At 42.2% G+C, this 13,772-nt stretch overlaps 1 protein-coding gene and 1 long non-coding RNA gene across 3 annotated transcripts in view; one reads left to right on the top strand and one right to left on the bottom strand.

Moving 5' to 3' along the window:
• The first annotated feature begins 2,452 nt into the window (after positions 1-2,452).
• LOC138155732 (uncharacterized) overlaps positions 2,453-13,772 on the top strand; it is a 29,233-nt gene continuing 17,913 nt past the window's right edge. Inside the window, exon 1 of one of the 2 annotated variants that reach the window (XR_011166945.1) lies at positions 2,453-2,624. This is a non-coding gene — a long non-coding RNA (uncharacterized lncRNA). Of the gene's footprint in view, positions 2,625-7,811; positions 7,962-13,772 lie in introns of those variants that run through there. The other variant, XR_011166944.1, reaches the window with a different exon arrangement.
• The window catches only part of ANXA13 (annexin A13), a 92,186-nt gene continuing 91,001 nt past the window's right edge, over positions 12,588-13,772 (bottom strand). Inside the window, exon 12 of the mRNA XM_069080962.1 lies at positions 12,588-13,558. Coding sequence (XP_068937063.1) covers positions 13,439-13,558 — 120 coding nt within the window. The 3' untranslated portion in view covers positions 12,588-13,438. The remainder of the gene's footprint in view (positions 13,559-13,772) is intronic.

The following is a 13,772-nucleotide window of genomic DNA, read 5'->3' as shown; positions in this document are numbered from 1 at the left end:
ACTTCTTCCAACATTAGGGAAATGCTTCAAGCATCCATAATATTATGTAAATGATCATTTTGTAGACCATATAGTCCATCAACTTATATGTGTGGTTCCTTGCAATATATTATTCCATATGGGTAGAGCCTATTATATAAAAAGTACTTCCTCTGATTTGTTCTGGATCTGAACCATTAATCAGCGACTCTTGCATTTGGCTCTTTTGTTATTTGGCCATGTCTGAGTTTGTGACCCCATTTGGGATTTTCTTGACAAAGATACAGGAGCGGTTTGCCATTTCCTTATCCAGCTCATTTTCCAGATGAGGAAACTAAGGCAAACAGGTTTAAATGACTTGCTCAGGGTCACATAGCTAGTAAGTATCTGAGGCTGAATTTGAACTCAGGTCTTCTTGTACTCTATCCAGTACACTGCCTGAAGCTCTTTGAGTCAAAATAAATGAGTGCATTTCTATCTGCATGTTGACTCACTTAAATAATGAATAGTCATTGACTGTGATTGTAGAAGTCTTTGAGCAGGAAGCAGATGTCCTGTCGTTGAAGGCATAGAGAATATTCCTGCTCAGGTACAAGTCAGATCTTCCAGTCTAGGTCTGTCATTTTACAGATGGTGATGATAATGATAATTGGCATTTATAAAGTGCCTTAAGGTTTGCAAAGCTCTTGACAAATATTTCAGTTGATGCTCATTAGAACATTGTCAAGTGCATACGTGTTATAGGTATTATTAATGTTCTCATCTTAGAGAGAGAACAGGCTTTTAGAGGTAACGTGACTTGCACAGGGTCATACAGTCAGTCAGTATTAGAAGCAGAATTTGAAGTCAACTCTCTGTCGATTCCAAGTGTATTATGGGAGAACCAAGGACTGGAGAAGTGGAATGCCCAGTACAAGGTCAGTGGCAAAGCCAGGATTTGAAATCAGGACTTCTCGCTCCAAATCCAGGGCTCCTTCTTTACAATAGACCATGCTCCCTGCCCCTATTGAGTAACCAGAAGGGGATAGAGGTGGGGAACCTTTGGCCTTCAGGTCACATGTGGCCTTGTAGGTCTTCAAGTGTGGCCTTTTGACTGAGTCCAAGTTTTCTTTTTTTTTTTTTTAAAGCAATTGGGGTTAAGTAACTTGCTCAAGGTTACATGGCCAGTTATTTCTGGGTGTGGTGCTAAGTATCTGAGCCCGCATTCGATCCACAGGTCATCCTGACACTGGAGCCAGTGCTTTTACTCGCTGAGCCACCTGGCCACCCCGTGAGTCCAAGTTTTACAGAACAAATCCCCTTAGGATTTGTTCTGTAAAACTTGGACTCAGTCAAAGGGCCACACTTGAGGACCTGGAGGGTCATATGTGGCCTTGAAGTTGCAGGCTCCCCATCCCTACATTGGTTTTCAGGTGCAGAAGCCCCAGGGTTTGGCATGCTCATGAACCATCCCCCTCCCCATTTTATCCCCAATCACCTCTTGGTCTATCTTTCTCTCTCCCTGACCTCCACTCCCCTCAAGAAGAATAAGAAAACAGGGAAAGGAGAAAGCAGAAGAAACCATTGTGGATTTGGTAATCCCCATTCCTAGACCACTCTGCCAAGGCCCCTGGGCCTTCTTGGTAAGGAAGTGGGGAGTCCCCTGTGTTTGCTTTCCCTTCCAAAAGACAGGCAAGTACAGGCTGTGGCATTTAAACTATGAAGCCCACAGTCAAGAAGCAGGTCTGTTTAAACATTTTCCACAACACCTAATGCATTGTCAGTCTCACAGAGCTATTAAGTAATTGTAATAGTCATAATTAAAAGTGAGAGCTTGGCAACCACCTTGGAGATAGATTCATTATTCCCACTGTCATATCAGTCATTTACTCCAGTCCACTAGGGCCTGAAGGGGAGCATTGTCTCTCCCAGTTCACAACCTGGAGGAAAAGTGAGTCATTCCAGCTAAAGATGGAATCACATGTGGGATGTATACAGGGCAGCTGTTGGTCTGCACATTCCAGGCATCAGTGGACTGTGTTCCATGATGTGAAAGTAAAGAGACAGAAATAATAGCTAAGAAAAATCATGATGATGATAGTAGTAATAATGATGTTGTTATTATCCTGCCTCTGGCACACATTGGCTCAACGACCCTTGGCCGGTCACTTAAGATGCTGCCCTGCATTGGCAGCTGGAGGCATATGAGACTGAGCACTGGGTTTAGAGACAAGAAGGCCTGAACTCACATCTAGCCTTAGACGATGACTAGCTCTGTGACCCTGGGCAAGTCATCCAACCATTGTCTGCCTCAGTTTCCTCAACTGTAAAATGGACTTAATAAAAGTACCTCCCTCCCTGAGCTGCTGTGAGGATCAAATGAAGTGGCATTGGAAAGGCACTGTGCCTTAGTCTAGTGCCTGTCACATAGAAGAAGCTTCATACTTTTTTCCTTCCTTCCTAGAAGGACTTTCCTCACCAGCAAGCCCCCTAAACCAGTGAAATCACAAGTCCAGACCCCATCACCATCATCATCATCATCCTCATCCTCATCATCATCTTCATCACTATCATCTTCATCATCACCATCATCATCATCATCACCATCATCCTCATCACTGACATTGTATGGTACTTGACAGTTCATAAAATTCTTTCCATGTAGTGTAAGTATTTTATTTAACTGAGGCTCAGAGAAGTGACTAAATGGTGAAGCCAGGCCTTGAACTCAGGTCTTTTGATTTCAGATTCACTGTTCATTTTGCTACATACATTTTCTGTTTTTTTTTTTTTTTATTCCAAAGAACCATGAGCACTAGCCCTACTTAAGTGGGGTACAGCTCTGTAGTGAAATTTAAGGGTCTGAAAAGCCCCTGCTTGACTAAATATATGTTCTCTCCCTATGTCAAGCCCTACTTATCCTCCTAATTGGTTTGAAATTCCTACCACTGGAGTCACTAATGGGTTAGACAACAAGGAATGGGGAGTAGTGGGGCTACATTGTTTTAAGAAGGCTGCTATTAGAAGTCCATTAGTTATCTTCACTTGTTTACCTGGAGATGCTTTTCTAAATCTCGTTTTATCATGGATTTATCAGGTTATCTAGTCTTGGACTCAGGGAAAGAAATGTAGGCAAGGTAAGTTAAAAATGAGTGAAAATTTCTCTCTCAGATTGCCTTATATTCTGTATGTATCTTTTGTTGTTGTTCAGTCATTTCAGTTTTATCTGACTTTTCATGACCCCAGTGGAGGTTTTCTTGGCAAAGATATTGCAGTGCTTTGCTATTTCCTTCTTCAGTTCATTTTACAGATGAGGAAACTGAGGCAGACAGGGTTAAGTGACTTGCACAGGGTCACACAACTAGCAAGTGTCGGAGGCCAAAATTGAACTCAGGAATGTGAACTCAGTAATTCCTATCCACCTCTCTGGTCACACTGATCTCTCTTATTCCATTCACTCAACTTCACCAGCAGGGAAGACTCTCAAACAGAAGACCGAGCTCTTGAATTCTGGATGCAGAGAAAGGAAATCCTTTCCAGGTGACAAGGAGTTTGACCTATAGAGGGCCAGAAAGGAAGCCCAAGATGGGCAGTGGGTCACTTGCTGTTTTCTCTGTGCAAACTTGTTTATAAAATCTTGAAAGAGAATGTCATGATGGTATTTGGAGGATTCCTGCCCTCCTGTTTGGGTCTTATCTCTGACAATAAGGCAGCAGGGACCTAGTGAGCCAACATCATCTGGGGCTGAGAATGCTCCCAGGGGCACTCCTGGATCTCTCCTGTGTTTACAGTCTGGGTAGCTTTTGAGTTCTGTGAAGGGCATGATGAACATCTGATACTCTGGCTGAGTCATGACTAGAACTCTGACCTTTCTCAGGGGAATGTGGCAGAGTGGTCAATTCTGATGAAGTATCAGGAGTTAAGAATTCTCCCCCTGGCTCTGGGTCTGACTCACTGCCGGTGACCTGTTGCATCAATTTTTTTTTTGTAATTCAGTTTCTTTGCCCATCATAGTGGGATGAGAAAACCGACTCTCTCACCCAGTCATGCCACACTGGCATGGAAGACAATGGTGCTTTCAACAATAGATTGGAAATAAGGAGCTATGGATTGTGTACCTGTCTCTGTTAGTCATCTGCTCATCCGTTTATTCCTTCAAAGAAGCCCTCAGTGAATGACTACTATATGCCCTTCTCTATACTGGGTAATGTAGAAGATACAAAAGAATTCAGAAAGGACGATCCCCTTACTGACCGAATTTCCAATCTGGTCTGGGAGTGAGTCAGCAGGCCTCCAGGCTCTGACACTTAATACTATGTGACCCTAGGGAAGTCACAAGATCACAGATTTGGGGATGGAAAGGGACCCCAGAGGTCATCTAGTACAATATACTCATTTTACAGAGGAAGAAATTGAGGTTAAATGGCCTCAGGTTACAAAGGTAGCAGAGACAACATTCAAAAGGAGGTTCTCTGACTCCAAATCCAGGATGCTTTGAACAGAACCATGCTACCTGCTCCCTGAATCTGACCTTCCCCCCCTGAAAAGCTGAGGCAATGCTTCAGGTGGCTGATGGGAGCCTGTATTGGTCTTAGCTTAGATATTGCTTCTAGCAAGTAACAAGCAGGTCTTTTTGTGGCGTTTTAAGGTTTGCAAAGTACTTTACATACATTATCTCATTAGACCAACTGGAATTGTTGTTTATGATAAAGAAAATTGTAAATTATAAAATTTACAAAATTATAAAAATATAAATAACGCCTAAGTGTGGTGATAGGTAGCCCTCTTGGTTTGTCATTGTGATCTAGGCCTTCTTAAACTTTTTCCACTGGAGACCCCTTTTCACAAGGTTGGTGTTTGGCTGTTGTGTGGTCTGAGGGCATGCCCGATGCAAAGTGTCCAGGCTTTGTGTTCAGAACCAAGGCTGAGGAGAAACTGTATGATAAAACACAAAAAAGTGTTGCTGGAAACACCTCGGATTCATTACAAATCTGATTTTTCATTAATTTTTGGTTGCTGTGTGTTCGGAAACCTTTTATTGTTGCCAGATTTTTCACGACCCCATATGGGGTCATGACCCACAGTTCAAGAAACAATGAAACATAATACTCATAGGTGGCAAAGTGGATAGGGTGTTCTATTTGGTATCAGAAAGACCTGGATTCAAATCTAGCTTCAGACACGTACTAGCTGTGAGACACTGGGCAAGTCACATAACCTCTGTTTCAATTTCTTCCTCGGTAAAATGGGGATACTAATCCCACCTTCCTTCCAGGGTTGTTGTAGTGATTAAATGAGTTAATGTGTGTAAAATACTTTATAAGCCTCAAAATACTATATAAATACTAGTCATTATTTTTATTAAAAATCCAGATGTCCTTTTCCTTCCAAGGTTCTAATCATGACATCTATAAAAAGATCAGTTTTATTTATTTATGGGGGGGGGGAGGATTCTCTAATGTACATTTCTTGCTCCTAAAAATGGTTATGTCTCTAGCCTTCAAATGCCCGTCTGATTATCTCTAGTTCCTTTAGATTGGATGCCGGCAGCTCCTCCCATGGTACTTAATGTCCTTATTTACTATCTTTTTACTGAGTGACTTGGTCCAGCCGTGAGCCTTAACTCTCACTTTCCCTGTGGTTGCTCACTCATCTAGACTCTGGGTTATTTCTTCCACAATACAGTTTCTCCACAGTAACTGAACCTGGCTGATATTATTTACATGGCCCTTGGAGTGGCAGCCTGTTGTCTCCTCAGCTCTCTGTCCCCCAGCTGACCTGGCTCTTCTCTACCCTCTGCTTTGCTGAAATGAGGGGTTGGTCAATCTTAGCTGAAATAGAATCTTCAGTGTTTAGAATTCTTCTCCCTCCTCCCCCCCCCCACTTGTCCCTCTTCATCCCCTTTGATTCTTTCTTGGAACTCATATTTATCTGAAACGTCTCGTGCCTCATGCCAGTGCCCTCGCCTTCCCCAGGCCGGCATCCTCGAATCGTCTTGGGCTGGATATGCAACATGACCACTGATGACACTGATCATCTGCTCAATTATTTATGCCCCTCTTTCTGAGTGGTCTAATTATAAAACAATTAGGAGAATGAAAGCCTAGGACACCTGACCTGACCTGCTCCATCCAGCCTGGTTTCTTGGAGCTAAAGAGGACACTCCAGACAGCAGCCTTGCTCTTCTCTTCCTGAGAAGGGTTCAAGGCATGCTTTGCTCACCATTTCTTGGTCCAGGAAACCTGACTCACCTCTGTGCTTACTCCCCCACCTTCTCCCTCCAGATAAGCATTTATTAAGCACTTGATGTGACTGAACAACAGCAACAAGGTGTGCCAGCTGTAGGCAGCTAGGTGGCTCAGTGGGTAGAGAACTGGGCCTGGAGTCAGGGAGACCTGAGTTCAAATCTGGCTGTACTAGCTGTGTGACCCTGAACAAGTCACTTAACTTCTGTTTGCCTTGGAGAAGGAAATGGCAGATCACTCCAGTATTCTTGCCAAGAAAACCCCATGGACAGTATTGGTGTGTTATATGGTCCATAGGCTCAGTCAGACTCGACTGAACAATGACAATGTCAATTATGGCGCTAAGTGTTTTACAAATATCTCTTTGATCCTCGCGTGCTTCTTTACAAATATTATCTAATCTGATCCTTTGTGCCAAGCATGATTTCTGTAAGAAATATTGGAATTGTGGAAATCTGGGATGTTTCTGCCCAGTGCCTTGGTGACATGCTCGAATGTGTGAAGAATCCTTGGTTTTGTCCTTTTGAAGGGCTCCCTCCACCAATTCAGATTGAAGCCCTTCTATAACTTGGAGAAGAGAGAGGGAGCAAGCATTTATTAAACACCTACTATGTGCCAGGCACATAGTTGAGAAAACTGTGGCAGAGGTTAAGTGACTTGCCCAAGCTCACAAAGCTAGGAACTGTTAGAGGCAGGATTTAAATTTTGTTCTTTCTGACTCTAGGCCCAGTACTCTATCTACTCTGTCTGGCAGTGGATTTAGCTTCCTGGAACTCCATAGAACTTATTTATAACCTTATTTTATTATAAATTTATAAACTTATAAACACGCAGAGTTCAAGTTACTTGTCCTGATTCATGGCTATCAGAGGTAGGATTTGAACCCAGAACTTCTGGACCCTATTCACCATGCTGCTTTGCACATGAATTGCTACCATTTTTTTTTGTTGTTCAGTTTTTTGTTGTGCACAATTCTTTGTGACCCCATTTGAGGTTTTCTTGGCAGATACTGGAGAGCTTTGCCATTTCCTTCTCCAGGTCATTTTGTAGATGAGGAAAGTAAGGCAAATGGGGTTAAGTGACTTGCCCAGGGTCACACAGCTAGTAAGTATCTAATGCCAGATTTGAACTTAGCTCCTTCTGACTCCAGGCCCTGAGCTCTATCCGCTGCTCCACCTGCCCTATTCCCTTTTCTTCCTCCTTCTGAGGTGCAGAGATAAGGAGAGACAGGGAAGACTATCTCTGTAATGTCCAACTTGGCTGAGTACATCAAGGAGAATGAGGTATAAAATAAGCCTTTGGAGCAAGATTGTGAGGAAGGAATGACACAATGGCCCTGCTGTCACCATGCCAGAATCCTGATGTAGGCACCCTTCTGGGATTGCACCTGTGTGTAAACAAACTATTCTTTTTTATTCCTCGAGCTAGGCAGAGCAGGAAAAACACTTTACTCAGGGTCTCATTTTCTAGTTTGAAATCTTCCGTTGATGAGATAGATAAGCAGCAATATGCTTGTTGCCTCAGTTTCCCCAGGCACACATTAAGCTTTATCAGACTTTCCCTTTTTCTCCCTTCCCAGGTGACCTGAGGATTTGCTGAAAGCTCTTTGAGATCCTTGAAAGACAGATACCCTAAGAACAAAAGGAATGGTAGAAACTGGTTCAGTCACTCTGTTGGCACAGATGACTATCACTAACTGGGAGAATCATCTTCAAAAGACCAATGATGCCACAATACCACCCACGTGTAGACTGGCAGGTACCTGAGAACCAGTGTGAATCTGCCAGCTGTCCAGGCAGGGAGAGGCCAGTCCCCTGCTCTGGTCCCTGGGACTGGCACAGAAACGGAGTCAATGGTACATTGGTGCAGAGTCAGTTTTGTCATATTTGAATTGATTAATTCTTACTTCCACCGCCCCTCCTTTGAACTTTCTTCTCCCTGCTTGCTATGGAGGAGTCCTGTCTTTGAGATGTTGACATCTCTCAAGTCTGGCCTCTTTCTGTCCCTCTGACCTGATGACTGCTAGCATGTTCTTTGGGCCTCCCCGGCTCTGATCCTGCAAAGAGTCAGTGACACGAGGGCTCCAATTGGAGATCTCATCATCTCAAACCTAGGAGTCACGCAAATCTGGAAATATCTTCCTTGTTGGCTCTGGGGGATGAATACCATTTCTGGTTTTCAGGCGCCCTTGTTAATGTGCCTTATCTGGTTCAAAGCAGGAGGTTGGCTGTGGGTTCACTTCAGAAATTTTTATTGGCTATAAACTGGTTTGGGACATCGTTTGTTCTGCTGTATGTAGGAGTGTTTTATATTAGATTCTCCTTTAAAGAGGCCATGAGATCTTTAACTCAAGCTCTGCACTCCTGGGCTAGACAATCGCATTTATAAAATTCTCTTAGGACCATGGAAGGTTGAATTTCCCCTGGGACTGTCATGTTCCTGGGGCTTTGACATTCAAGTCCGGAGGGATGTTTGTCTGAAAACAACTAGCATTTCTCTCCCCAGTTTGTTTCCTTGCTTTTGCCTACATCATTCTCCTCACTTGGTCAGGAACAGTTTTTTTTTTTCTATTGGTGAGACTTGTTTATAGGGTATATGATATATTTTCCTTTTTCTCTGTTGTCTTTTTTTATAACCTGAATTTTCCAAAACACTCTTAAAAATCTTCTGGGAATAGATATACAAACTATAATTATAAAGAAATATGACCAAGCTTGGCACCAAAGAGAGATATAGGAAGATACCTACCACCTACTAAAGTGGGGTCCATAGGCATGGAATACTGTATATAATGTCAGACACTTTTTCAATAGTTTCTCATTGGTTAATATTTCCTTTGAACCCAGTTTTCCCTTCCCTTCCCTTCTCTTCCCTTTCCTTCCCTTCCCTTTTCCTCCCTTTCCCTTCTCCTTCACTTCCCCTTCCCCTTCCCCTTCCCCTTTCCATTCCCTTTTCCCTTGTCCTTCCCCTTCCCTTCCTTTCTCCAGGCTCACCAAATGCCCATGCTCCCAGAACTAATTCTTGATTGACCATTCTCTTATTATACATTATAAGAGATGACTGAATAATGGGAAAGTTGCAATGGGAATTATAGGTGATATTAAAGCAAGAGATATCAATAACACTTTAAATAATAAATGAAACATTCTGCAAACTACCCAAGAAAACAATCACATGAGGATTATCACACTTTGTTTCTCTTTGTGTTGTGCCTTGCCTTTATTTAGTATTTATTTTGTGTATGTATTCAGATATATTTATATAGCTGAGGAAATGGTCACTGAGCCTAGCCCTTATGAGTATAGACAAAGTGCCACTGATACAATTCCCCACATGAAAGAGGTCGGGAAGCCTGCTTCTGGGAGAGCTGGGACAATGTGTAATGGAAATGCTTTGAAGACACTTTGGAGCTCATGGAGACATTTTGTAATTGACTAAGGTCTACTAATCTTGTAGTGAGGAAGGGTCTTTAAGATTGTTGGAGGTGCTTTCAAAAGGCAGAAGCCAAGTAAAGCATTAGACTTTCTGTCTGTCTGTGTCTGTCTCTCTCTGACCCCTTCTCTTCATTTGACTTCTTCCTGGATGATGGTGTAAGAACAGCAATCAATCTCTCATCCAAGGCCAACATGTGGCCCTGCAAAAATGGGCCTTGGTTCTTTACCCCTGTGCCTGTTCATTTTAGATGGGGGAAGTTGGAGACTATGACTTTTTAAGTTTTGAAACTTAAGCAGGAGAACAAGCCGTTAGGGAGTTATTGACACTGGGAGTTGAGCACAGAATTCATACTTAGAGGATAGACCTTCTAGTCCCAACCTAAATGTAGCTGAGATGCGTACTCATTTGGCAGTGATGCTACATTTGTATGTGAACTTGGTGGAACCAATGCTATGGAGAAACATTTTGGGTTTGAGTCCTTTCTCCTCAGGGGTGGTATTGCAGAGTAATCCATGCCCCTTCCCCCATCCCAGTTGGGGGTAAATTGGTTGTACTTCTATTCTTATTCCATTTTCTCAGTAAATATCTCTTTGTAAAAGCTAATTGATATTAATTGGTTAAGTGATCCTGAGGCACTATTCACTGGAAAGTATCAATGATATAAGGGAGATGCCATAGCTAGTGATTGATATTGTAGGAGGACACACACTGGAATGGGTGCTCAGGCTAATAGCATTAGAAATACACCTCAGTGATGTAGCTAGCCTCACTCGGGGGACCCGATGTTTCAGGTCAAGGGGTAGTTGGGATATGGCTGCCCCTACCTATAGAAGCTACAACAGAATCGCAGGGTTTGAGAGATGGAAGAAACCTCAGAGGCCATCTGGTCCAACCCATAACATCCCTGGGATTCAATGTTCCATTTATAGAATGAGGTCAGATGTGACCAGTTAGGTCTTTTCCAGCTATAAATTTTATAATCTATGAACTCTGAAACACTGAAAAGAAGGCCAGAGCTCCTTCACTTTCAGGGAGATCAGGTGGTGAGGTGAGGATTCAGTGCTAAACAATTAGAGGGAAAGAAGAACAATGCTAGGGAGAGAAGGAAAGGTCAATGAAAATCTCAAACTGGTATCTATATCTATATATATCAGATACACACACATATATATGTGTATGTATGTGAATGATGATGATGATGATGATGATGAATATTATTCTGAGAGATAGAGCTAAGGGAGTGCATTCATTCTGGGCACAGGGAATAATATATGTAAACATAGGCAGTGAATAGAAAATTAACTTCAGGGTAAAATCAGTAATCCAGACTGGATGAAATATAGGATGTGGGAAAAGGAATAATGTGAATTAATACTGCAAAGGTAGTTTTGAGATAGGTTATGGAGAGTCTTAAACACCAGACTGAGGAATATATATATATATATATATATATATATATATATATATATATATATAATCTTAGGGGCAATAGGGAGCCACTGAAGGTTTTCAAGCAAGGCAGTGACATTAGTCAGTCAGTCATCAAGCATACATTAAGGGATTTTACTATATGTCAGACAGGCACTGGGATACAAGTACAAAGAATGAAATTATGCCTTAACTAGAATACTTTGGCAGCTGTGGGAAAGATTAATCAGAGATGTAAAATCAATCAGAGAGACCAATTAGGAGGGCATATTAGCAGGTGTTATGGGCTATTATTGACTCTTGTTAGATGATCTTCTGTTTGCATTTCACCAGCATGGTTGAATTTTATGAGTCTTACATCTTACCTCTAAGATAAGTCGAGTTCTTTGTAAATATGTGTGACAGGAAATCAGACTACTTTACTTAAGTAAACTAACATTAGCAGGCTTTGACAGGGAATTTTGGAGCAACTGGAGACTGGGGAGAGTTATGCCATAGCAGAAGGAATTCTTTGGGCTCTGAACCAGAAAAAATCTGGTTCTTATGTTTACTGGTTGTGTGACTGTGGGCAGGTCTCTTCTATGGACCTCATTTATAAAATGAGAATGTTTACACTCCTACCACTGTATAAATATGAGCCATTTTTATGAATTATTAAGTTTAAATGACAGTGTGTGTATATGTGTATTTACATAGATGAAGAGAGTTGGTGCAGCTAGGTAACATAGCAGATAGAACACTCGCTGGACTTGGAATCAGAAAGACCTGAGTTCAAATCCTACCTCAGATACTTCCAAGCTGTATGGACCTCAGTATTTCCCTCAGCCTCAGTTTTCTCTTTTGTGAAATGGGGATAATAACGGCTCTATCTTATAGGGCTGTTGTGAGTGAGGACCAAATGAGTGAATATAGATGAAGTGCTTTGTAAACCATAAAATGCTATATAAATGCTAGCTATTATTAGAGTAGTGGATGAAACCACTGGTCTGGTGCCTAGCCCCATATAGATGAGAGGCAGAAAGACATGACCAATAGAAAATTGACTTCCATGTCAGCAACACATGGCTTAAAGAAGAGTCTCTGACTCATACTGGCCATGTGACCCTAAGCAAGTTACAGAATCACTCATTTTCCCAGGTGACTCTCCAAGGTTCAAAGAAAATGCAATCTGTAGAGGTAGCTAGGTGGCTCAGTGAATAGAGCACCAGCCCTGGAGTCAGGAGAACTTGAGTTCAAATCTGGCCTCAGACACTTAACACTTACTAGCCATGTGACCTTGGGTAAGTCACTTAACCCCAATTGCCCTCAAAAGCAAAAAAAAAATGCCATCTGTATTGGTGGAGGGAATTCTTCACTGAAAGCTGCCTATATTCACCAAATTACAGGTTTTGCCCAAGAAAATGCATACACTATATGTGTATGTATACATATACATATGTATGGTTATATGTGGATCCACATGTGTGTACATATGCTCACATATATGTATATGTACACAACCAATACATATGCATACATATTATAGGATCATAGAGGTCACTTAGTCCATACCCTTTGTATCACAGAGAAGATAACTTAGTTGATGTGCCATATCTCATGTCCATGGGGGTTGGGCATGTTGCCCAGACTGTGCTGATTGAATTAGTTCATATAAATATATATGAGGACTAGTGGAGTGAAGTTGATAGAAGGCTTGCTTTGGATTGAGAGGACAGGAGTTCAAGTCTTGCCTCTGACACACACTAGTTATATGACCATAGGCAGATCACTCCCTAGTATTCTAGATGAATCTCTTAAGATAGTTAAGTTAGAAGGGAGTTGCTGATTTGCATCAGTTGAGAAAGTTTTTACAGTTTCTTGAGTCGATGAAATTACAGGTCCAGGACCCTCTCACTTCCCCCCACCAAAAACAGAAGAGTATAAAGAGAAAGGAAACGAACTGATCTGCTTTGTTGTTAAATCCAGCGTAGACATTAACCATTCAATTCAGTCAGAATCCCACCCCTCTAACACATAAATGCCGTTGTAAATGTATATACATTTTTATTATAAACACATAGCTTCTCATTAGCTTCTGGTTTTGCACTCTGCTATTGTAATCCATAAACATTCTGTTAAGGAGGAAGAAAAAGGTGGGGGGGGGGCACAGATACTATTAATGCCGGTACATTTCAGCATAGGTTAATTATATCAACCTACTGAGAAGATACCCTCAACTAAGCCTGCTGGCCAGGCTATGGCAAACAGGGGTTGGAAAATAAACTCATGTGCTCAGTGGCCTCTCCTGCCTGTCTCGTATTTTTCATCAGGATTTGAAAAAGTGCCCATGATAAAGGTAGTTCTTCCCTCTGGCCTTGCTGTTCAGGCTAGGCTTAGTGTAGGAGAGCCAACAGCAGCTTCCTGAAGTCCCCAGATGTGTCAGACTTAATGGTGTCTGCGAGAGATTTTTGGTACTTCTCTTGGAACTTTTCTTTCACTGCCTGGAGGTCAACCTGTTAGGAGAGAAGACAGGTGAAGGGTTTGGCTGGCCCTTGGCAGGGCTGGAAGAAAGCAATTCCCCTTTGGCTTCAGACACAGCCTTTAGTCAGGAACTCTTTCAGCTTAAACATGATCTCTTGCCTTGAGACTCAGAAACCAGGAGAGAGAGAGAGAGAGAGAGAGAGAGAGAGAGAGAGAGAGAGAGAGAGAGAGAGAGAGAGAGAGAGA

Source organism: Petaurus breviceps, unplaced genomic scaffold (assembly GCF_028583685.1).
Source record: "Petaurus breviceps papuanus isolate PSGF00001 unplaced genomic scaffold, PetGlider_PUasm1.0 98, whole genome shotgun sequence".
In the NCBI taxonomy this organism is placed as follows: domain Eukaryota; kingdom Metazoa; phylum Chordata; class Mammalia; order Diprotodontia; family Petauridae; genus Petaurus; species Petaurus breviceps.
The sequence above is the reverse complement of the archived record's forward strand: the minus strand, read 5'-3'. Positions and strand labels throughout refer to the sequence as shown.